A 26,354-nucleotide genomic window follows, 5' to 3' on the forward strand; every position below is an offset into this window, starting at 1 on the left:
TGATCATCTCCCTGTACTCAAACCTGGAAGATCAAACCTGGAATCCTTTGTCCACTTCTGTGCCACTCAATTCAAGAAGGACATTCCAGTATCCAGAGCAGGGCAATGAAGTTAGTGAAGACTCTGGAGTGCATGTCCTATGAGGAACAGCTGAGGGAGCTGGGGGTTCAGCCTGGAGAAAATGAGGCACAGGGGTGACCTTATCACTCTACAACTCCCTGAAAGGAGGCTGAAGCTAGGTGGGGATCAGCCTCTTCTCCCAGGCTACCAAGAACAGAACAAGAGGACATAACCTCAAGCTGTGTCTGAGGAGGTTCAGTGAGGACATTAAAAGAAGTTTCTTTACAGATAGGGTGATTAGACACTGGAATGGGCCCAAGGAGGTGGTGCAGTAACCATCCTTGGAGGTGTTAAAGGAAGGACTGGATGCGGCACTTGGTGCCATGGTCTTGTTCATGTGTTGGTGTTTGACCGTAGGTTGGACTCGATGACCTCAGAGGTCTTTTCCAGCCTATTTGATTCTGTGGTTCTATGAAACACGGGGCGGCAGGATGCCCGGCACAGGGGAGGTGGGCAGCCCGGGGCAGCCGCCTGCGCTCAGGAACAGCTCACCCCGGGCCTGCCGGCGGGAGGGCCTCACCCCGGGCGGGACGGGGCGGGACGGGGCGGGGAGAGCGGGGTCGGGCGGCCGGGGCCAGGCCTGGGCACTGCGGGCGGCGAGGCGGCCGGGCCTGCAGCCATGTGGACGTCGCTCGGTGCCCGATCGGAGTCGGCCGGCCCCAGGGCAGCCAGCGGCCGCCTCTGGGCTGTCGTCCTGGGAGCCGCGGCGGGTTTCTTCCTCCTCGGGTTCCTCATCGGTACAGTGCGGACTAACCCTCTTTCGCATCGGGGGCTCGTCCAGCCGGCGAACGCGGCTCGGAGCTGGAGTAGGGGGGGAGCGGGCGGGTTTGCAGCGCCCGGGAGTGTGTGACAAGGGTGGCCGAGGTGAGTCCGTGCTCAGCCGGGCGATGCCACTTGCCCTTCACAGCGGGCCGGTGCTGTCACTGAGCCTCTCTGGGATGTCCAGCTCCTCCGCAGAAGGGGTTTTGTGTCTTTGGCTTGTTTTTCTATTTACTTTTTGTTCAAGTAAATAGGAGTAAAATAGTGGGCAAGAAAAAGGGGCGCTAGGTTTGTGAGGAGGGGATAAAAGACGTACCCCTCGACCTTTCTGCTTTGAAACAGCACCAGCTGCAGGCAGAGAGGCAGGAAGGTAAACAGGGGGCTGGAGGGGCACGGACACGAAGGGAAAATAGTCTCAGTGTCTCACCTGCTCCTGGTCCCAAGCAGGCAGGACTGAGGGTTGCTGCTGCAAGAGATTCCCCATCCCTACTTTCCTTTTGGTTCACATCTGAATCATGATGAGCTTACAAAAGGAAAGAAAACAAAGGAGCCACTTGTATTTTGCAATGCCATTTGGTATCTACTTGGGATTGCTGCCATTGGGAAGCCCCGACTGAATTCCTCTCTCATGTGGAGCCTTTCACTGTGCCAGTAACCAGTGCCTCACTGGTGCCAACTTGTTACCCTCTTGAACCCACAGGTTTGTCATTCACAGTACCCGTGTGGCTGCTGCTGCACATACACTGAATGTGTCCAGTCTGACTTTAAAACAGATGTCAGGAACACTTCTCTCTCTAGCCAGCTGTTCCTCTCATCACTTACTCTGGTAGTGCTTGCTCAGAAAAGGAAGGATTCCAGAAAGAAGCCAGACAGACCAGAGAGTGAGAAAGGAGTTACAAGACATCTGTTCCTTACAAAGTGTGCCTGTGTTTTTGTGCATTTTATGTAAAGCTGCTGCCTTATTATTGAGGTAACTGTATGACTGACAGCATGACGTTCTGGCGCTCAAGGATGATAGATAAATCTCCTTAGCATCTACAGGAGAATAACTGATGAATAAATGTAAGGTAGTATTTTATATCACTCAACATCTACCCAGATGAATATTCTCTTACCATTTATGGGACTAACACCACCATCACTTTGCAGCCTGCAGTAGGTTGTAACTACTTGTATGTGCTGAAAGGAAAACAGTTCTGAAATGTAAAACAGTGAAAATCTTGTGGTGACACCAAAGAGAAGTGGTGTGTGTCATGAGAATATTGCTCTGATGTTTTTACTTTGGTATTTTCATGTGTTGTACAGGCTGGTTTGCAAAACCTACAGATAAGAAGACATCTCTGAGTACTCATGAGGACATGAGGACAGCATTTATGGCGGAAATGAAAGCGGAAAACATCAAGCAGTTTCTTTAGTAAGCAGTGTGTAGACTAATCAGTTCAGACAAGAAAAAAAAAAGTTAAGTGCGAGCCAGCCCAGTGACCACAGAATCATAGAATTGGTTGGAAGGGACATTAAAGCTCCTCTGGTTCTAAACACCTTTCACTAGACCAGGTTGCTCAGAGCTCTGTCCAACCTGGCATTGAGCACTTCCAGGGATGGGGCATCCACAGCTTCTCTGGACAACCTGTGTCAGTGCCTCATCACTCTCAAAGTAAAGAATTACTTTCTAATATCCAATCTAAAGCTGACCTCTTTCAGTTTAAAGCCATTGTCCTTTCTTATGTCACTACATGCCCTTGAAAAAGTCCTTCTCCAGCCTTCTTGTTAGCCCCCTTCAGATACTGGAAAATGCTATAGGGTCTCAGAGCCTGCTCCAGGCTGAATGGCCCCAAATCTCTCAGCCTTTTTTCTCAGGAGAGATGCTCCAGCCCTCTGATCATTTTCATGGCCTCCTCTGGGACTTGTTCCATCAAGTTCTTGTCCTTTGTGTGTTGAGTCTCAGAGCTGAGCACAGCACTGCAGCTGGGGTCTCATGAAGCAGAGTAGAGGGACAGAATCACCTCTCCGACTTGTTGGTCATGCTTAAAACAATTCAAAACAATGGAACATTACAATATCAATATTTAAAAGTTACTAAAATTTAATTTATGTTATAAATATTTCTGTTTTAGTAACTTAGAAGCTTTAACTACAAGTACTTGTTACCTGATTTGTTTTAGGGATCTTGTAAATCGATTATTTTTCTCTTTGGAGAGTGTAGTATTTGTTAAAATCTTATATTTATTCCAGTCAATAATAGGCCACAAGTCATAGTTTATTGATGGGAATTTACTTTCAGTGTAAAGAAAGAGCATTTGTAGGAATAATCAACAAATTTGGATTTGCCTCATACTCCCAGTCTGATTACATAGCATGGAGTTGTGCAAAACTAAATTACTAAAACGCTATTTTCAGTTTATAGGAAGTTTGTAGCAATCCCACTGCTTCCATTTTAGGTGTATTTGCCATGAATAAATAATTGTACATTAATTAGCTCAAAAGTATGGTCTCTACTAGGTCATGTACTGGGATATAATATACACATTCAAAACCAAAGATTTAGAAGTTTTTAGAGTCTTAACCTGTATTTTGGCTTTTGCAAAGTCACCTGTTGTTAAACAGCTCTGTGAAAGGACCTTCCTGCCCTTTGAGCTCCCTGTCTCCATGTAAGCAGAAAGCATTGTACCTCATTTACTGTCATGTGGCCAGTCCTGCAGTGAAATACAGCAGATGCTTAGTCACTGCTCAGAACTACCAGTACAGGCAGTCAGCTGAGAAGAGAAAATGAAGAAAACCACAATGTTTAGTTAAATGGGAGTGTAATACAGGAAAATGTTATTGCATAAATCAACTCCTAATGAAAATGTGATACCTAAACATTTGTAACTGCTTTAGAAAACAACCATTCTCACAAATAGCATGTAAGTGTGCTCTTGGTTCAGTATATGTCATCCAGAAGATGATACTGTCACTGCAACAGTGACTTTTAGTACAGTATTAGATTTAAGCATGATCAGAGGAACATGGTTTTATCCAGCAGCACTTGGCTGCTAAGGATTTTGTCTAGTTTGGAGAAAAGGAGGTTGAGGGGCAGCCTCATTGCTTCCTACAGCTTCCTAAGGGGGGGACATGGCAAAAGAGGTGAGCGTATTTTCTCCCTAGTATCCAGTGATAGGATGCAGAGGAATAGTTCAAAACTGCACCAGAGAAAGTTCAGACTGGACATGAGGAAGAATTTCTTTACCAAGAGGATGTTCAGACTTGAAACAGACATTCTAGAGAGGTGGTCAGTGACCCAAGCTTGTCAGTGTTCAAGAGACATTTGGACAATGCCCTTAATAACATGCTTTAACTTGGTCAGCCCTGAATTGGTCAGGCAGTGGGGCTAGATGATTGTTGTAGATCCCTTACAAGCAAACCTATTTCTATCTATTTCTATTTCTATTCTATATGTATAGTTCTTTCAAAGTAGATTTCTTTGATGGATTTAGTCTTACTTGAACTCCAGAATTTAAGTTTTTCCTAATCTCACACCCCTTCATAATCAAAGATACAATTTCTTTCATTAACATTAGCTGGTGCCACACATGTTTCTTTGGCATGTTAATGGCATGGTCATATGATAGAATGAGGACATCATGATGACAGCCTCATTCAACTGAGGGTTTTTTCAGCTGGCTTCACAACTGGGCTTTCACAATGGTCTGGACTGGACAATTTTTTTTTTTTTCCCAGACAATGGGCTGTTCATCATTTATGCTCTCTTTCACTGTTTGTTATTCATGCTGGCATGACTTTTAAGTCACAAATTGTTGAGTTTTTCTGTTCCTTGTTTAAACAGTACTCAAAACTCACTCTCTTTTACTTGCCAGCAAGACACACTAGGAGTGAACTTTCAGATAAACCAGTATTCGTGCCGAAATTAATTAAAATTGTGTGATTCAAGGAGAACATCTAGTTAATTACAAGTAAGGACCAGAGAAATTGTGCATGTTTCTAAATTGAATACACAAAAATAATTGTACTCAGTTCTTTTATCACTTCACAATGATAAGGTCTTACTGTGCATAGGAGTGCATGACCTACTATAGCTTAGAAGACAAGGAGTAAAGAAAGGACAAGACCCCATAGCTGGTGTCATCACACCATTCTTGCTAAACCATGCTGCAAGCTGTGCTAAATCAGGACAGCCTGAAACCCTTAATCTCAGTTATGTGTACAACATAACAATACATAGATGCAGAGAAGTCTTGGTCCTAATTTAGCCTGAGTATATCTGATTATCCCTATGAGGTTGATTTCCAGCTAGGCTAAGAGGAGTTCTGATTATGACCTTCAGTGCCTGACCCTGCTTATTTCTCCCTTTTCTCTAGCAATTTTACACGGCTTCCTCACCTAGCAGGAACAAAGGAAAATATGCATCTGGCACAGCAAATCCAAGCTGAGTGGAAGAAATTTGGTTTGGATTCGGTTCAGTTGGTTCATTATGATGTCTTACTCTCTTACCCTGATGAGACTAAGCCCAACTACATCTCAATAATTGATGAGCATGGCAGTGAGGTACATGAACAGTTTTTCCAACCAGGGAACAAAATCACTTTCATACACCTGGGAAGGCTGTGAGGGAAAACTGTCCTCTGTTCACTTAATGGTACTGGGCCTGGTACAAAGCCCATGGAAATCAGGGATTCCAGTTTGCTTTTATATTTTGCATCTTTGTTTCATTATAAGTGAATTTCATGTGTTAGGAATACTAATATTTCCCCTGATTCATACAGCGTCCTGACATATGGATTAAAAAACAATTAGGTAAGAGAATCACTTGATGTTAGTCAATTGTTTGAAAATTATTGTATTATTTAAAAAGAGGAAAGAAATCCTGGTCAGCGCCATTCTTTGCATTGATTCATTATACAGTACCAATGATTCAGCTAAATTCAGTTTCTAGAAGATTAGAATTTAGGTCTCAAGATGTGCTATCACAAAGGGAATGTGTTCATTCTCTTTGTGATAGCACATAGAAGCTTCAGGGATGAACAGAATGCAAGCATTTTTACCACTGTGATCTAACCTGTAATCTGCTGTACCCAGACCACTTCAGGGAATCCTGTATTCATTTATGCAGGATTCTCTGTGAAGAGTGGAGATGGGATTTGTAAATTCACACCTTTAGCATGCCTACTGAAAAGGATGCCCAGTGCCTGCTAAAATTTTGGCCACTTCTTAGGTAGAATTCTAACACCAGAGTCTTCTAGATTGCAAATGTTTGTGAAATGTTCTTGTGAGTAGAAAGTATTCCTTTTTCACATTGCCTTGTTTACCTTATTCCTTTTTTCTTTTCCTATTAGGTTTTCAACACATCATTGTCTGAGCCTCCTCCTCCAGGATATGAGGCTGTTGCAGATGTGGTGCCACCCTACAATGCCTTTTCAGCCCAAGGAGTGCCTGAGGTGAGATAGTAGAATGCTACATAGTAAAAGAAATAGAGGTAGGAAAAGAAGCAGAGACAGAAATAGAAATAATAGAAATGGATAAGATGGAATACCACAGTGTACTGTACCATAGCAGAGAATATCAGAGAGCAATACAGAATAATTTGAACTTCCTTAGGCTTTAGTTCAAAACTCACCTTATCACTAGTAGGAAAGGTGACCTAACTCCAGTGTTCTTGGGATTATTGTGACAGAGCAGCGTTCAAATTGAGCAGTCATATATATGTTTAATATTTTCCTCTAGTTTGAGTCTGAGCTGGATTTTTTTTTTCTTTACCTTAAAAACTGTAGTAATAAATCTTTAATATCAGTTGCTGCTGTAAACCCCCCAGACATTTCTGTAGCTATGCGCCGTTGTCTCCCATCTTGGTGAACAAATAGACTGTTACATTTACCTGGCCAAATGAACAATTTCACTTTTCAAAATGCTGCTTGTCCAAGGCTCACACTGACAGGTATAGCTGCTCAGTGTTGGCTATGCTTGAAAAGCTTTTGCTGACATTTCTAGCTGGTGATAAAGGTGTTGCTGTGATCTGAATTTAACACTAACCCTTCCTGTCTTGTTATACAGATGGTATCAGCTGATGGGCTTTCTTTGATAAAGCTGGCCTGTGTAGCAGGAGTTTTCTGTTCTGTGATCATTAGGGTTTCAAATAATAGTTTGTAAGATTAGAATTTCTTGGTGTTGTTCTCAATATCTTTCCTTTCTATATGTAGAATAATTTAGGTTGACAGAACCCTGGTCCAGGCTCTGCTTTAAAGTTCCATCTAGAAAGATGCTAATGCTTCTACTCACACAGCTCAGTATTATATCAGTCATGTACTTTGTGATGTTTGTTAATAAGCTGTTCAAATCCAGAAAACAAAAGGAATACTGTGTGTATTTGCCTCAGACACTCAAAGAAAGCTGGAGAACCAGGCAGATAATCTGCACCCTAGGACATAAGAGCTTTGAGTGTTCCAAGAATTGCAGTGGGAATTGTGGAACATAGTGTAAGATAAAATTAATGGGTTTTGACCTTTTATCATAGCATATCACCCCAGAAAGATAGAACAACATCACTGCTTTGTTTGGTTTGATAAGATGTGAGAAATGATGAAAAGTTTAAAAAGCTTCTTCTTCCTTCTTTAGGAAATTGTTTTATTTTAATTAAATATAAAACTTTGTTTCCAATGAAAACAATACCTAAAGACAAGATTGTAATTTCAAAATCTGATGCTTATTTTCACCTTATAACTTAAGAGTTTGACAAGACCTCCAGGTACTTATCTAGTGCTTTTAGCAATAGCATTCTCCAGCCAACTGTTTGCATCTGTACTGCGAACAGCACAGGAAGGAAGCATGTATAAAGCTCCTCAGTGGGAATACTCAGTAGGGCCAAAGCTCTTCTGGGTTCTTGATGGTCAAGAATTCTATGTTGAAAACCATTATTATCTTATTAGATCACGCACTCCTTTCAGCATGCTCTTTGACATTATTGTTTCAAATCCTGCCTCTCTCTCAGGGTGAGTTGGTGTATGTGAATTATGGCCGCACCGAGGACTTCTTTACGTTAGAACGTGACATGGGAATTAACTGCACAGGAAAGATTGTTATTGCCAGATATGGGAAGATCTTCAGAGGAAACAAGGTAATCCCTGTGAATAAAAGCATTGCTGCCCTTCTCAGTGTTACTCCAACTCTTCTGCCCTTCAGTGTTTTCAAGAGACTGAAACACTTCCCCAAGGTGTTCTGGAGATTTTAGAGTAACAGAGTTCCCATAGACCTGTGTTCAAAGATGATTCTTTAATATTTCTAGGATAAAAGTAAATCAGTTGGAAAATGTTCCATATTTTAAAAATTGTTCCAAAATATCACTAATATAGTGTCATGCACTCCAGTTCTGAACTAGATTGTTCTTCCCTGTTGGATCAGTTGTTCTTTACTATGTGTATATTGTGTTTCTTTTTAATGGTTTCTGTATACCAGAAAGAGTATATCGCTATATGTAAATTATTTTAAATTCTGTATTTGGTTATTCAACGTCTCTGTCATATCTATCATATAAATTTATTTTTAAACTAGTTTTCACAGGCTTCCACAACATAACAGGAAAGGACATAATCCTGTACATACTTCAGGCATACACTCAAGTTATTTTCTTAGAAAAGATGTAAGAGCGTTTGGTTCTTGCTCAACAACTGTTTTGACCCTAATTTGAGCAGGACTATAATTTGTATTTGTCAGTTACCTAAGGGTGTCAAGTACTGAATTCACTGGATGCCAGTTTTTATTATATGCTGTTGATTAATCTTGTTTAAAAGCTTGTTTAAAAGTTAAAATTAAAAGTAAAATTAAAAGCTTTAAAACTTTAAAGTTTTAAAGCTTGTTTAAAAGTTAAAATTTAAAAGCTTCTTGTGTGAAGCTTTTAAATAGATAACTCACTGGTTTACATACATATAATTTTCACCAGTGAGAAGTGGTATATAACTCATATTCTGGGTCAGATAATATTGTCACTAAATTGTTTACCACTCCTCAGGATACTATCTGAATGGAAAAAACTTAAAAATTGAAGAAAGTATTACTGTCTGTGAATCTTTCCTTAGAATGAAACACAAATATCTTAGAGTTACTAATATCTAGAGAGGCAGTTTTCCTGTGGTTTGGAAATTATATGCCCTCCCCTCATTTACACAAAGGGATATACTCAGTCTTGCAATATTATTTCTAATGACTGCTTATATACTGAAGAATTTGGTAGCCTATATAAAATCTGGAGAAATGTACTGAAACTTTTTAAACTTCCTAATGGTGTGCAAAAATAGGGTAGAAGATGAAGGGAAGTACTGTATTTCCTAAAAAAAAAAAAAAAAAGAAATGGAAAACAAAAGCTATGATATTTCTGAGTTAAAATGCCCAAATTTGAAACTGTTGAGGATTAGTTGTCACTCTGTCACTATCCATCACTGTCATATCTAGTAGCAAACCAGATTGGGATGTCAGAATGATATATATTATGCAATAATAAAGTCACACAAGAACACTTTTAAAACAGCATGCGGGTCAGTCCTTCTGCCGTAATGAGCCTAAAATGTAGGCTCCCTGGAGTTAGTGTTGTTCACAGCCAAAGGCAGTTTCAAGCTCTCCAATTATAATTTTCCTGTATGGACCAGACCCTGATATCCATTCAGAGATCATTTAGGTAAATAAGGTAAATACAGGACTACCTGAAAGATACTGTTGCATTAATGTGATACAGTTTTTTCTGTTCATGCTGTGTACATTTCAATAGTCAGCTGATTGTTCTGATCTGGATGACAGAATGCAAACTCAGGTTATGTAGCAGTAATGTGGAGAATGTTTTCCATGTTACTGGTGTTATCTGCTAACAAAAAGTCCAAGCAAGAGCAAACTTTTTACTTTCATATGAAACCTGATATCTGTATATATATGTTTCAGAAAATTAGGAGACAGTTATGGGCCCTTGACTTATCCCAAGCACTGTAAAAGATCCAGAGGAAAAATCGCTGTAATTTATACTTTGTTTTGCCCCTTGAACTCTGGAGTCAATCTATAAAGGACTGGATAGGGACTGGAAATGTGCTTTGCAGGTGAAGAATGCTGAATTGGCAGGTGCCAAGGGAATTATTCTGTACTCTGACCCTGCTGACTACTGTGCACCTGGAGTAGATCCTTATCCAAACGGCTGGGACCTTCCAGGTGGAGGAGCCCAGCGTGGGAATGTATTAAACCTGAATGGAGCAGGGGATCCTCTGACTCCAGGTTATCCTGCAAAAGGTGAGTGACTCTAGAGAAGGCATTCTCTGAGGGTCTGGTACCAAGAAAGGGCAGAGGATGTTTTCTCCCTTATAACAGCACACTTCCTTTCTTAGTCTTTGTTGCTAAAAGGCAGCTTTGGGTTTTACTGCGCAAAAATGGCGCATGAGAGAAAGTGACAGGATATTAGGGGAGCCCTAGAGTACTGATGAGTATTAATCACCTTCACCTTATGCTTCTTCAGCTGCTTGAGTTGTGCCTGTTTCATTTAGCACTAAACCAGATCATTTTGATGGAAACTCATTAAGAACTATTTATGCCAGCACTTGGGCCAGCATATCTGAGAGAGGCAATCACCTCAAGAAAGGTAGTCCTTAAGTGATAGGCAGTGTTGTCTCTAGGCAGCAGAATTTGAGCTGGAAGGGGATACATGTTCAAAACAGCAGCATGTCAGAGCAGACCAGGAAGAAAATTTCTGATTCCTCATGCCTAGAGTCAGTGATCACACAGATGAATCACTGGCTCCCTCAATCACAAAGGGTTCCCGTGAATATTGTATTAAGGAGGAAACTATTGTGTATATGCTTTTGTCCATGAAGATTAAGATTTGCAAAAAAAAAAAAAAATATTTGTATTTGAGCTTTGTCAGATCAAAACCTAGATTTTGATTTGTACACATAAACAGCAATCCAGAATATTCAGTAGTCCAGTGTATAGGCTTTTATCTGCATCTCTTTATCAACTGGCAAAGTTTTTTAGTTCCCAGCTGAATGTTCCAAGCATGACACTGTGGGCTCCTTCTTTGCTGTTGTTCTTCATGTGTAGCTTAGTCTGAACTTCTTTCCCATGAAGAGAAATATTTCTATGTAAAAGTATTTCAACTCAAAAAAAAGTTTAAAAAAAAAAAGAACAAATAATTTTAAAATTTCCAGCCATCTTCGTATGCATGCCTGCAGACACTGTGGGGGGAACCTCGATTAGTGTCTGTGAAAGTATGTTGGTAAAGCACAAAGAATGAAATTACTGGGAATATGTCAGCTCAGCTTCTGGGAAAGTGAAATGATTATTCCTGACTCCAGTGTTAAGACTGTGCTAAGAATTGTACAGCTTCCTTCTGAGACTTGTAAATATGAAAATATCTGTATCTGTCTTTTGCTTTCAGAATACATGTACCGATTAGACAAAAGCAGTGGTGTAGGTCTCCCAAAAATTCCAGTTCATCCTATTGGCTATCATGATGCAGAATCATTACTGCGGTAAGTGCATGGGAGACATGAGGTATTTTTAGCAGATTGTTTTTTGGAAGTTATGAGAGCATTTGAAAAGAGAGTAAAATGACTTTTGCACTCTGCTTCTCATGTAGCTGTTGAATTAATATGTTTGTTTCTTATTAGGACCTCTGTAAGAGGTAAGTGTGGTATCTGTTTTTACATATGAGGTATGTGCAGAGTTGTCTGGAAATGGTCATTTGTAATATGGACTAATATGTCTCCAAGTTTTCTTATCTTTTAAACTTTATAGTTATCTCTGTTATCAGAATTACTGCTCATAATGATAAAAATATAGATAAAAAAAACCTCTTTTATCCACTGCCAACTAGTAGTAGTGATAGAGCAGATTACTATGTATAAATTTGATGTAGCCAGATATTTCTGTTCATTAAGTATTAAATAATACTAGAACTTGGTTTTAATAATTATGAATAAAACCTAAATCCTTTAAAAATACTGGGTCCTTGTTTTCACTTTTGTCTTGAGAAGTCATAGCATCTTGTTATTCCTGCTATCATATTTTTATATGATTTACAATTTACTCAGTGCCCGAACACATGTTGAAGTTGTTCTGTGGACTGAAGTATGTATTTACAGTAAAAGACATGCTTGCATTTACAAGAAATATATTTTGCTTCCCAAGAACCAGAACATTCAGCATACTTGCTTTGTATCTCAGAAGTTCATGTCAAAAATAAAAGTCCTTCAAGGGAATCAGTCTGGGTGATTGTGATCCACTGAATTACTGCATTTCCAGTTGTGTTAAGAGGAGAAGCATGACACTTCTGACAATGGAACAAGAATGGGTGACTTGGACTGATCATATTTCTCTACTTTAGCCATCTTTGACATGCATCAACTGCCTATGCTATAAGATTAAGTAGTGTGCAGGGACATGCACCATAAAACTACTGCCTGTGCTGTTAAGTTAAGGAATGGCCCAAGTTGCCTTTTGCTAATTCAAATGCAAATGCAGTTCAAGGTATGAGAATGTTCCAGGGACTATTTACAAGAGGCAGTTTATATGCAAAGCCTTTTGGCCAACACTTCCTTCCAGGATAGATGTAGACCATTCCAAGCTGATCTCTATGCAGAGGATTATTGTTCTGTATTAATTTACTAGTATTCGTGTAGCTGTAGCTAAAACTCCAGATTGTTCTCCTGCCAAAGCTTGTAGTATAGATTGTCTAAAACAATGACCAACACTGGCTTACATGCATATGGGACCTAGCATGGTGTGGTTTCTGGGTCCTCATTTGTTTGGTGCTGTTGTAAGAGCTCTGTAACTGATAATGATTTTTTTTTTCCATAACAGTAATATGGGAGGACCTGCACCACCTCACAGTAGCTGGAAAGGAAATTTGAATGTATCTTACAATGTTGGTCCTGGATTTACAGAAGATCATTCTTCAAGGTCAGTTTTGTTTCCTAAGGAGAGTGTTCTTCGGATCAGGGGAAAAAACAGGTAGAGCAATAGAGTTTGACCAAAGATAGAGTAGCTGGGTTTATTTATATCATTCCTTTGATTTTGGCTGTTTCCATGGCTGAAATGTGCTCAGTGCAAAGCATTAGTACATTATGTCTTGATTGGATGGATATGACTACCTTGCTTTAGTTTCTAGCTAGTCTTGAACCAGTTTCATTTGAAAAGCATCTAGTCTTTGATAAACTATTTGTTGAGAGGTTTTGGGGGTTTTTTTTTTGGAGGTTTTTTTTTTCCTGAGTGCTTTTGTTTCCTTTTAGGTTCATGTGAGTTCAGCTTCTGGTCTTAGCTTTTTACTTATATAAAGCAGTAATTAACTGCTTCTTATAAGCAGTTTTTCTACTCAGCTTTTCCAGAAAAAGAGGAGCTTAAACTCTCATATCAGTCAATTTTATTGCTTCAGATTGTTTTTAGCTGAATTAGTAATTACAGTTTAGGACTTAAGTCTATGTGTTTTAATGTTGTCAGAGTACAATGTATTGACTTCATATGAACTGTGTAACATGGGGCTGAGTTGTTGCACCTTCAGCTGTGGTACAGATAAACAACTCTTGATGTTGTAGACAAAAAATCTCTTGATGCAACTCAGGTTGTCTTGTTTTCTGCTGCCTGAGATGCTGCAGTAATATGGACTGTGCTGTAATGTTCTTGTTTTGGCTAGGGTAGAGTTCATTTTCTTCACAGTGGCTGGTATGAGGCTGTTTTGCATTTCTCATGAACACAGGGTTGATAATATAGAGATGTTTTTGTTATTGCCGACCAGGGCTCACACAGAGCCAAGGCCTTTTCTGCTTTTCATGCTGCCACACTGGTGAGAGAGTGGGGGGTACATGGGAGGCTGGGAGGAGGCACAACCAGGACAGGTGAGCCCAGCTGAGCAAAGGGATACTCCAGACCATCTGGCATCATTCTCAGTACATAAAGGGGGGGATGAAGAAGGAAAGGGGAGACATCTGGAGTGATGGTGTTTGTTTTCCTAAGTCACCATTACTTGTGATAGGGCTGTGCTCTTTTGGAGATGGTTGAACAGTTTTGCTTTGTTTGTTTCCATGGATTTTGCTTTGTGTATAAAATTTTCTTTATCTCAGCCCATGAGTTTTCTACCTTTTACCCTATAGATTCTCTCGCTGCTAGTGGGGGAGTGGGTGAGTGGCTGTGTGGGGTGTGGTTGCTGGCTGGGATTAAACTGTGACATGGAGTCAGTTCTGATTTGTAACAAACTGCAGAACATTAGAACTATTTACCTTTTGAACATTAGATGCTGTCCATTTTTCTTTCAATATTTCAAATTAAAAAAACTCGCTGCTAGCTAGTTTTTTAATTTGGTCTTTGGCGTTCTGATCCCATTATCTGTATAAATATTATTGACATCAGAAATATTATATAGCTGTCAAGGGCTAAATGCTGTTCTCATTTGTGCAAGTATAAATCCAGAAAAAAATACACTGTAATATTTTCAGATTTACTTTGGTTTAATAGGAGATAAATTTGATCAAAATGCTTTCTTTGTCATTTATATTGTACACTTTTGAAAGATGTCAAGATGTTTGTTTATCTAATCTGGTGGATTTTCTCTTTGTGTTTTCTTCCTAATACACTAGAAAGGTGAAAATGCACATTCATAGCAACAATGAAGTAAGAAGGATTTACAATGTGATTGGTACCATCAGAGGCACAGTGGAACCAGGTAAAATCATTGTCTTCAGCACAATCTGAGAGAGCAGTGACCTCTGCATGTACTTGATGGTTACAAGGGGGAGATGAGGAATATACTTTTCTCTGAAATATTGTATTGCATTATCTTTGAAATGGTGTTTGCACTAGCTTTCATATGGTTCAGGGTATGTCAGCACTTTCACTGTAAATGCTGATTTTCAAGGGGGAGTCATAACCAGGATGGAAATATTTGTCTTCGGGCAAATAACTTTGCAATTGAAAGAATATTTTGAAGGGGATATTCTTCCCTAAGAAACATGGGAATGGATTTTGCGTTCCTTTGGAAGACACTATATCCACCATTATTGACTTTTTGTCTATCTTACAGTCTCTTCCTAGAATGATGATAACATCATTTATCTTCTGACTGCAGCACTTTCCTTATGCCTAAAACACAACTGTTAACCATGTTATAGTAGCACAGAGACCTAGTCTGAATTTTATCTCAGCAATCATATCTCTGTCATGATTTAGACAACCCTTTTTGTGATTGGTTATATATATCCAGAGAAATACTGCATTCAGCACATGAATTCACAATGTTGTGAATTTCTGTGCTCTGCAGATAAAACTACAGCATCTTCACCATGAAGCACACTATTGTGAAGTATGGAAAAACGCTTCTATCTTTAGAGGAAACCTGTAGTATATTCAGTAATAAAACTAATAACATGGAGTTTGAAGTTTTAAGTCTTGTGGATCCAGTTACTGGGTTTGACAAATTCTTCCACACTGACTGAAAATGCAGAAAAATGTCTTCAGAAATTTAAAACACTTTTTTCCTTTCTATCATTTGTATTATAAACTATTAATCTCTATTGCTTGATACGTACATGGAAAATTAGAAATTACTTCAAGTTAATGTCTCTATGTCAGGAAAAAAATATTCCTAAGTAAACCTCCAAAATGAATTTCTCTAGACAGATATGTCATCCTGGGAGGCCACCGTGACTCATGGGTATTTGGTGGCATTGATCCTCAGAGTGGGGCAGCTGTGGTTCACGAGATTGTGAGGAGCTTTGGAAAACTGAAAAATGAAGGTAATGTAATAAAAGAATAAGGCACATCAAAGTAGCTGCTCTCAGCAGTGCCCATTGATTTCGGTGAGATTTAAACATATGCTTCAAATTAAAAACCTGTATCTCTGATGCAAGAGATGTTGATTCAAGATGTTTATTCAAGACTGATGTTCTGAATAAACACGCTGTTGTTGAATAAACACCTTGGTGTATGTGAAGTACTTCTGCTCAAGAGAAAGTACACCTAGAGGGAAACAAAACAAAGGGGGGATGGTGAAATAAACACTACATTTAGGTACAATTGACTGTTCTGTATTTGAGGTAGGTCAGACTGGATATGTCAGTGGTGTTATAATACTGACACAGTGGTGAACTCATAAAGGCTTCTTCAGGGCCACACTGAGAGCCCTCTCAGCACTTGACTGTGGCCTGGAGGCATATTCAAGAATAAGTGAAGGATGTCCGTGTAATGCTGAGAATGAGCTGTGCAAGCATAGTAGGAGGTAATGGTTAAAAATACCTCATGCCTGCTTGCATTAGAATAGGAACAAATGTCAGCTGCACCAGGTTTCTGTTGCTGTCAGAGCAAATGCTGTCTCCCTGTCTGACATCCCATGGAGAGAAGCTGTGACATAAATACCGTGCTAGAGAAGTGTTCTTTGCCTGCTATTACACATAAAACCTATTGACATTTAGTTTTATTTCCATTTCTTCCCAGTAATATCAGGGGAATATCAGGGGAAGCTGTCTCTGGAATGCAAATGGGGAAAAATTAAGTTAAAAAAAAGGAGTAAAAGATGAAAAGGTTCCAGTAGCTTCACAGAAAACTTTGGGCTGAGGTACAGCATCAGGGCAATAGATCCTGTTCTATTTAGCATGCTTTTAAATTGAATGGAGCGCTTCAAGTGAAAGATTTTTCTTTTGAAGGTGATTTGTCAAAGTTACGGGGAATTGCTTAAGTTTTGAAATCATTGGAAAGAAGTTCTGTAATAGATATGAAAATATGTCTCTTTTCTCTCAGAGTAGACACTGATATACAATGTATACTAGACTGAACAGAGCAAGAGGATTAGAAAAGCTTTCTTTCAAGACTTTGTGCACAGGACATTTATTTCCTTAATCAGAGTTTTAGATTCTAGAAAATTTTATTGCATTTAAAGGTGAGAGACGAAATACATTATTTGGCCCGATATTGAAGTAGAGGACAGATTGCTACAATAGCAAATCATTATTAGATAAGGTTACTGAAATTGGTGTTAAAGTTCCTTATGGATATCTCTTTCCCCACAGATCATGGTAAAAGATCAGCCCCCCAAAAATGCCATATGTTTTCACATTAGTCATGTAACAAGCAGCTTTTATTTTTGTAATAAATTTTCATTGTCTTTCATTTTAGGATGGAGACCAAGGAGAACAGTGATATTTGCAAGCTGGGATGCAGAGGAATTTGGCTTGTTAGGATCAACAGAGTGGGCTGAGGTAAACCAAGAGTGTTCAAAAAGAGATTTGCATGGTGGCTGCTCTTTGAGAAATCTGCACTAGAAAGAAGCATTTCTTCCCTCCCCCCGCTCTTTTCCTTACACACACAATCTCTCTCTCCCTTGAATTTCCTTTTGAACTACCAAGAATCTCTAGCTCCTTGCACTTTATGATATCCTTCTATGAAACAGCTGCTTCTTTTGTGAATGGGAAGATAGTTCTGAGGGACAAAAAGTTTATCAGCATTTTCTTCCTTTTTTAATTTTCTTTCTTGCAGGAAAATGCCAAAGTATTGCAAGCACGGGGAGTGGCTTATATCAATGCAGATTCTTCTGTTGAAGGTATATGGATATGACTTGTGTTTTGCAGGAATAGTGGTGGTATGACTGGGAGGGATTTTGTCTTGATGATCCATGAGACCTTCAATGTGATAATTTTTGTTGTATTAATTCAAAAACCAATATGGGGAGAAACTGTGGCTTAGAATCATAAAGTATCCTTCAGATATTCATGTTTTTTCAGGGAAAAAGTCCTTTACAGTAGTGACCCACTGTTTGGGAGGTCATAAGAGAGACAAGAAGTGTTGTGCTCTGCATTCCATGGCAACTCTTTAGAGTCAGCTTCTTCTCTTATAATGTGCATATTAGTCATGGGGACATAAGAGAAGCTTTTAAGACTTGCTTCAAGAGCTGGGCTCTAATTCAACCTAACCAATACAATGCACCTGGAGGATCATAGGAAAACTCTTCTCAGCTTGCTCCTCATAAAGAGTGTAGCTCCCTAGTCTCTTTCCTAATAAATAACAGCATGAAATTTCAGCTGAGGGAACTTCCTTCTTCAAATAGTTTGTCATGTTTTTTCAGGAAACTACACACTGCGAGTGGATTGCACACCACTGATGTACAGCCTGGTTTATAGTCTGACTAAAAAGGTAATACCACTTGAAATTTTTAGCTGGTATGTTCAGTGGTCACTTACTTGATGGGGCTCTGTCTGTAAAAATATGGTGTCAGATCTTTCTTTTCTGATTGCAGTACCCCTTCTAGGTCAATAGCTAAGGAACTGGAGTTTTTCCTAGGATAGATAAGGGGATTCCAAGCTCATACCATTAAATTACTAACTATTTGGAATTAGGGGATTTTTTCCACTCCTCCTGTGAAAGTATTCCTTCTAAGAACAAAAGCATAAAATCATGCTGTGAACCAGAGGACAGAAACAAGCATATGCTTGGCTGCACAGATCAACTTCTAGAATGCCCATGGTAGTAGGAGACTCTGATCCGTCTAGGCAGGGGTAGAAATTAGGGTGGCTACCATGTTGTTTTTGTGTGATGTGACAGGTTTAGTCAATGTGCTCAGCTTCTGTGTACCCTGTTAGTTATTCTTTGTCTCTGACCATGATGCTGTCACACATTTGTGTGGCACACAAAACTCAGAGATAGGGACCTTTCTCAGGAAATAGCCACACCATCTTGAATGTAAGATGTTCCTTGCTTTGGGAGGTGGTCTTAGAGCCTGGCATTTTATTTCTGCATTTTTTTTCTGTTAACTGTATCAATCAGTGAACATTTAATTAGTTTTTGTATATATTTTAGATGCTGATGTGATGTATATTCAACTACTGTGTATATTCTGTGAATTTACTCTATCTGCCTTTATCTACTTTACGTATTCAGTCATTTGATAATTTATTATCTCTTGGAAGCTGGCATTAGACTGGTGCAAAAGTAAAGGAAAAGTAGTAAATCAGTATAATAATTTTCTGGCAATTAAAAGACAGCAAATAAAATGTAGCTCTGTTAAAAATGGCTACCCAGATAAAGAGACTTCTGTCCCAAATTCAGAAAGGGTTGATCACCTGCAGTTCCCATGGTAACTTTTGCTAAATGAAGGTGTTCAGAAATGTCAGAAAACCAGGTCAGCAGAGTCTCAGTTTGGACACCAAGAGCCATCATTAAAATCTTGACCTAAATACCAGTAAAAATGCTTGTGTAACTATTCCTCAAGTTGAGAAGCAAAGGCTGATGAATGCATGTAACCACAGTTTGTTGGTAGCTGATGTCTGAAGAGAATGCTGATGAGGAAGCATGTCCCATGTGATCCCATCCGTAGTTTATCTGTGGTAAAAAGTTTTCATGCTGATAGTTCTGTTCTATGGGCAATTTCCTTCACAGACAAAACCCCAAATAAATTAGTTTTAATTTGATTCCTATTGTGGAGTAATTCTTAGATAGAAGATAGTTAGATTAATAATAGAATATATATTAATAATCTTTAATGGATTCAAAATAATAAAACCTCAGCAGTCCACCAATATAAAGGAAAGATGAAGAAACATCCAGAGTGTTTAAGCTCCTCAGTTACCTGCAAATAAGTCAGTAGTAGGAATGAACTTTAGAATGATTGCAATTTGTATTACTCTCTAGCAGCTATGATCTCATAAGCACCAGGTACTATTCACTTTTGCCTTCTAAGGTTTCTTTTGCATCCATAAACATATTTTTTGTGAACTGAAAGAAGGTAGAAACAGTTTTAAATTAAACTAAGAAGAAATTTAAATTTTCTGCCAAAGTAAAGTGAAATATTTTGGTTTTGTGAGGGATTTATCTTTTGAATATTTAAATTAAATGGCTGCAAATTTCATAAAGAAATATCATAATTTAAATATTGGCTTGAAGTGTTTTGCTTTGTTTGTTTTTTCTCCCATCTAAATTTACCTACTTTTTTGCAAATAAACTATTATTCTGGAAAATGCTATGCATTTGAAGTGTTAAAATGGAAATGCAAAAAGGTTGAGGGACTTAAGATGACTCACTCATAACCCTAAGCCATAGGCTTGGTGTGATGACAGGTTGTTGACTTTTTGTTTGGTAACGTTTAAACATTTAAAATTGAACCCTTTGTCTTTTTTCTAGATACCAAGTCCTGATAAGGGATTTGAAGGAAAATCTCTTTATGAGAGCTGGTATAAAAAAAATCCATCAAGTGAATATAAAGAGGTCCCCAGGTCAGTGACAAAAGAAAATTAATTAAATACCAAACATTACATCACAAACACAAACTTGTAGAGAGTGGGTTTTAAAGAAATACTCATGAAAAGCTGAGTCCTGAAGAGAAATGGTGTGATTCTCAGCTGATATAAATTCCAGAATTTTAATGATTGCAGCTGATACACTACTGTACAACAGGTTTGTGAACCTGTCTTTGTAGATAAGCAATATATAAAATGTGTTCTTTTAGCTTATAGAGGTTTAGACAAATAAGGATAGTATGCACAAGCCAGTGGCAATTACACAAGATGTTAACTCAACAGCTTTCCCTTGGATTTTTTCCAGTCTTCTGAAGCCTCTGAGTTTGGGTGGCTGCAGAGCACACCAGGCAGGATTTTACAACATTGTCCTACCAGGAGATTTCTACAGGATCTCAAAAACTGATTTTATTTCATGAAGCCATGCTTCATGTACTGCTGTGATTTCTTCTCTGAGTTGAGAGCTTGAGGTAGTGGAAGTTCATTGGAAGGAGGAAGGTCCCTGGTTCTTGTCAGTGATGAAAAGACAGTGAGGTACATTCTCCTCTTGAGAACTGGATATCTCTCACCCTAAAAAGGGTGACTTTGAACCTCAGAGAATGGAATTTATGAGGTGCAGGTAATTCAGCGGTCAGAGGCAGTTCATGGTATGTTGACAAAGAGCACACTGGGGAAAGACTATGTGGTGTGTAGTGACTGACTGCTGAATAAATAAATACCTGCCATGGTATACTTGGAAGCAAACTAAAATTATACCTTAAGTATTGTCACTCAAGGCATTTCCCTCTTTCTTGTTTAAAGAATAAATAAACTGGGTTCTGGCAATGACTTTGAAGCATTTTTTCAACGTCTTGGCATTGCTTCAGGCAGAGCACGTTACAGTAAAAATTGGGTAAGTCTGTGTCTTTGTAGTTTGGTCTTCCTTGTAAGTGCCTGAATAACATCATGTATAAAGGAGCCATTTAGACTTCCAGCTTTTTAGAATAGGACAGTTCAATCTGTCAGAGTGGTGTCTAATTCCTACAGCTCTATGTGCTCCCTCAAAACAAATACATAATAAATAAGAATGATCAACTTGTCACTTAGACAAAAGGACTTTTGCTCAGGGTAAATGGATGTGCTCAAAATTACCTATGGCTGATGAGGGCTTCTGAGTAGCTTATGGTGACTTTCCAATTATTTTTAACACTTTATGAAGCTTTGAATTCAAAATGGTTTGTGTTTTATTGAAAATATGGATTGGGCTCTGGAGTATACTGTGAGAGAAGATGAACTGAGAAATGTTCAAGGAGCAAACTATTCAATGTGGTCATTTCCTCTGAAAAGGAAGGAATATCCATGGACACAAAACAAATGATTATTGTATCCAAGCAAGAGAAGAAGTCCAATCTCACCTGGATTTAGCCAACTGAAAGTCATGTGTCTGTGCTTAGGTACCTTCTTTGGGCTGTGTACATGGTCAGTGGAGAGAGATTTCTCCAAATGACCATTCATCTCAGCATAGGTTAATGGCTCTCTCTAAGAGAGCTGCTACTCACCAGTTCTTCTCCTTAGACTGTTTATAGTGGCTGCATAGGATTAGCATGACCTGAACACTTAAACTTTACCAAGCCACACCGAAATAGACATTGCTGAATAATGCTTTTGTTTTGGATTGGTTTCCTTTGTTTCAGAACGTGGAAAAATACAGCAGCTATCCAGTTTACCACAGTGTCTATGAAACCTATGAAATTGTGGAACAGTTTTATGATCCCACTTTCAAGAATCATCTGACAGTAGCTCAGGTACGGGGAGGGCTGGTGTTCGAATTGGCCAACTCTGTTGTGCTTCCCTTTGACTGTAGAGATTATGCATCAGCTGTGAGCAACTATGCTCACATCATCTATAATTTGTCAAGGAATCATGAAGAGGAGCTGGCAACATACAGTGTATCCTTTGGTACGTACAGTCTTTCTTCACATTCCTCCTCTGTTAATGCTAACAGTGCCTTAGATTAATGGATGTCTTAGTCATGAGCTGGTATCTACCTTGTGCTGTATGAACAGTAAATAAAACAAGAGCAATACCCTCTTTTATTTGAAATGGGACTATTTTGTCCCTAGCATGCCTGTGTGGGGAGTATGCCACTTCCAAATAGAGCTAAGACTTACAGTTGCATTGCTTTGACCTATGTATGATTCGCCAGTATTGACAACAATGTACCACTGTCTTGTTTCCTTAAAAAAAATATCACACGGTTTTGCAGCTTATTGTGTTGGATAATGCTGTGCCTCAGAAACTTTTTTTAATTAGCAACATTATAGAATATTCAGTTTAGGATTTGGCTTCTAATGGCCAGTATCAGGTACACATGTATGTGTCTACACACACACACACACACACAGAGAGACATTGTCAGTCTTTCTCAAAACTCTGTGTGGAGGGACATAACAGTAAAATGCAGGTTGCTGGGATTTATAAAATCTCAGACCTACCTGAACAGTCTGATTCTGGTTCCATGATCCAGTTTTTGATATTTCTGTACATTCTTCAAGCAGAAAATACTAAACAATATTCACAACAATACTTACAGCTATTGCGTCTAAGAGAGGTTTGCACACAGATGTAGGAATGTAGGAATTTTAATGTAGGAATATGGGGTCATCTTCCTTCAGTGAGACTTATAATAATTCAGGATCATGATCACAGTGGAAGATAAAGCTTTAATTGAAGAATTTGATTTGGTAAATGACATCTGCAGAATATGAAGTTAAATAATTTGTTCCTGCTCTCTCCAGATGCTCTGTTTTCAGCTGTGAAGAATTTTACAGAAGTTGCTGCTAGCTTTCATGAGAGACTGCAACAAATAGATTTCAATAAGTAAGTTCAGCTCTTTTTTTCTTCCTGTCATGTTCTCCATGTAGTGCTCTGAGCTCAAGAGGACTTAGTCTTCATTTGCTGCCACTTAATGGAAAAAAATAAATAAACAAGATGTATTTGTGGCGTGCTTTATGATGAACTTTCAAGAAATTCTATGCACCACCTATGCCAAAAGGCCTAGGTTGCACTTGACTTAATTCTTAATTTATTCTTTTTAGGCCATGCCCAGAATGACAAGCCAGACTTCATTTTGTATATACATATATGTATGTTCCATTTCTTGGGAAGAATCTAATTTAGCCATATGCTTACCCTTATGGAACACTAACTGAGAATAAAAGCCATCTTTTTAATGGCAGCAACTTTCAGATGAAGGAGCTAACAGTAATCTCTTATGCAAAAGATGACATTTATGACATATGACATGTATCTGACATTTTCAAAATGGCTTTATTGATGGATGGCCCAAATCTATGCTTTATCTCAACTAACCAGTTTCAGTTTCTGTTTACAAAACTGTAAAATTGAAAAAAATTCCTTAATGGTAGTAGAGTTACTCCAGTTTTACTGTGATATAAATTTTAACATTTTTATTGGTGAATTGCCTTTGAAGGTCTACAAGTTACTTTGGATGTAAACCACCAACCTCTCATATATTCTGTATAACCTCATCACAGTTCTTTTATTTATTAAGCATCAATAGTATGTGCAGGGCTATTAAAAGCACACAGACACAGATGGTCTCTGCTCTAGGGAATTTAAAATCTACCATCAGAAATTCTCAGAAGTCTTAAAAGAGGATTTTAACATCACAGGGTTCCTTTTTCTGATATGTTGTGATTTTACATAAAAACAAATTCAATTTTATCGAAGTAATTTGTTGGCTTTCTGGAAAAGAGGGTCCTTAGAAAAGCTTTGTACAGAAGAAGAAAATGGTCTAAGCATCCTCATGAAAAGGAAATACAGGAATGAGAGAAAATGTGAGAGAAAGCACCTGAAACACTGTATTTTGATGTTATCATTTGGACTTTAAAAACAGCTTTAAGAGACTTTCCAGTTATGAACCAGACTCTGTCACAGCACAGATCAGCATAATTCTGTTATGCAGGTTAGCTGATGGCGTGGGCTATCTTTTGTGGCCTACAGTTAAACTTCAACTTCCCAGATTTACTGTCCTTTATAAATCCAGATGTGTATGCTGGTTTAAAAGTAGGTCAAATACACTGCTAACATATTTAACATATTCCCTTTTTTTGCTTTTTCTTTAGTCTGCTTGCTGTCAGATCACTAAATGATCAGCTCATGTTTCTAGAAAGGGCTTTCATCGACCCTCTTGGATTACCTGGCAGGCCATTCTATAGGTGAGAAAGGCTTACTTTTCACTTTCCTCATGGAGTACCTATGAAATTCCTTTAAGATTTACAAGTCTCTAAATGGAATTATAATGATTTTATTCAACACAGCAAAACTACTTGGGACAGGAAGAATAAGATTAAAAGGAGAAACAACATTGGGGAAAACTTCAGTGTGATACACTATACAGAATGAGGAAGATTCTTGTTAGAAGCCTGATTCTTGTTGGAGGCCTATTCAGATAATTTCTCTTGGTTTGATTTGGCTTCTAAACAGATGTAAAAGTTTAGCCCTGGAGTAATTTTAAATAATTTTAATTGTAGGAAATTCAGGAAGCTGTTCCTATTAGTGGAAAGTGAAATAGTGTGAAGAACCTACAATTTGATCGATTTTAAGAGCACAGCCATGCAGGCAAATGTAGTGTGGAGGGCAGTACTGAAACAGCAGGGAAGGAATTCAGTGGTCCTCTCATCCAGGTAAAGAAGTAAATCTTACTTAAGAGGCAGTGAATCAAGTCTAGTCTAGTTTTATATTGTACCCTATGTTATTTTCTTGCTTCATGGACTTTAGCTACTATTGCTGCAATATTCCTATTTATTTACATTTCAGTGTCAAGTGATTACAGCTGGTTTATAAAACATTAAAAGTATGTTTTATTTTCCTAATACATAATAGTTATTTTTTCCCTCAACTTCCCTACAGACATGTTATCTTTGCTCCAAGCAGCCACAACAAATACGCAGGAGAATCCTTCCCAGGAATCTATGATGCCATGTTTGATATTGAAAGCAAAGCTGATCAACGTGAAGCCTGGGAAGAAGTGAAGAGGCAGATTTCCATTGCAGCCTTCACTGTGCAGGCAGCAGCAGACACACTGAAGGAAGTAGCATAAATATGAACAATACAGTCAGTCGTCAGCGAAGACTAAATGTGACAGTTTGCAGAAGTCTGAAAAATTGAGCACTTGAAAACACTAGGACAATTATGATAAAGAACAAAAAATCAAAAAAACTGGGTCTTTGCAAATAATATAACCAAGTTGAATACATTTAGTAATGTTAACAAGATAATGTCCTCCATTCTGAGAGGTCAGGATTTAGATGTCTTCTGAATTGAGACTGATAATGTTTCAGATTTTCTCCCGGCTTTGTATTGTAAGAATTGCTAACCACTCAATTTATTTTCGGAGTTTTGAATTTTTCTAGCTTGATTATTATAGTGATCTCCATAGTTCTTCAGGAAAACAGAATTCATTTCATGTTTCTATCAGTTACTAATGTTGTTGTTGCCTTTTTGTTACTTACTCTGGGATTGCATAATTATACCTCAAGACAGACCTCTCAGCTCTCCTTTTCCACAAAGATTGAGATGGACATGGAGATGGGAAAGCTGTCACATACCATGTACAGGATCTATAATAATCATAAGAAGTTTTGGGCAGCCAGCCCTGAATACTCATTCATGACATTCTTTTCCTCACATGCTGAACCTTGCAGCTGTTTGCAAATAAATTTAAGCAAGAAGATTTTAGTTACTTGAATAAAAACAAGGCAGTACATCTTGTCAGACATGTAGTCATCTCACAAAATGTCTTTCAAGATGAAGACCCTATTGTTATACTTTTAACCAAAATCTACCCCCTGCTATGCCTTGTCTCTATAGAGGTGTTTTTAATATGAAGACAGAATCAAAGAAAACTCATCATGTCCTTAGTTTAAAAGGATACCAAATTATTTCCATTTTTGTAGCATCTGTATATCTGATGGTCATGTGCTGCTTACTCTTATGACAGACCACGAGACGACCAAGATCAGACAGAGAAGACTCAGAAAATCAGATCCCTTGATCTGAAATTTTGCCACTGGACTTTTACTAACCTCTTATACAGCTAATACTTTGTGTGATTTCATGTGTCATATTAGCTGAGACCTCTACCATGTCTAAAACTACTGGCCTGTGATCTGATGGTTTTCAGTACTATGGCATATTGATTTCTTTTCCATGAGGCTTCATTTAATCCTAAATATTTCTGCA

The 26,354-nt window shown here is 38.5% G+C and overlaps 1 protein-coding gene across 1 annotated transcript; it reads left to right on the top strand.

Annotated features, from left to right (window-relative positions):
* The first annotated feature begins 726 nt into the window (after nucleotides 1-726).
* On the top strand, nucleotides 727-26,354 carry LOC131554875 (putative N-acetylated-alpha-linked acidic dipeptidase). Its single transcript, XM_058800463.1, has 19 exons — nucleotides 727-857; nucleotides 2,185-2,293; nucleotides 5,235-5,421; nucleotides 6,210-6,311; nucleotides 7,859-7,984; nucleotides 9,948-10,134; nucleotides 11,276-11,369; nucleotides 12,700-12,798; nucleotides 14,469-14,554; nucleotides 15,504-15,623; nucleotides 16,999-17,081; nucleotides 17,359-17,422; nucleotides 17,945-18,012; nucleotides 19,996-20,087; nucleotides 20,910-21,000; nucleotides 21,782-22,046; nucleotides 22,886-22,967; nucleotides 24,236-24,328; nucleotides 25,023-26,354. Exons 1-19 carry the CDS (start codon nucleotides 740-742, stop codon nucleotides 25,210-25,212), a joined length of 2,256 nt encoding a protein of 751 aa, XP_058656446.1. The 5' UTR covers nucleotides 727-739; the 3' UTR covers nucleotides 25,213-26,354.

This window comes from Ammospiza caudacuta, chromosome 2 (genome assembly GCF_027887145.1).
Source record: "Ammospiza caudacuta isolate bAmmCau1 chromosome 2, bAmmCau1.pri, whole genome shotgun sequence".
NCBI classification, from domain to species: Eukaryota; Metazoa; Chordata; class Aves; order Passeriformes; family Passerellidae; genus Ammospiza; species Ammospiza caudacuta.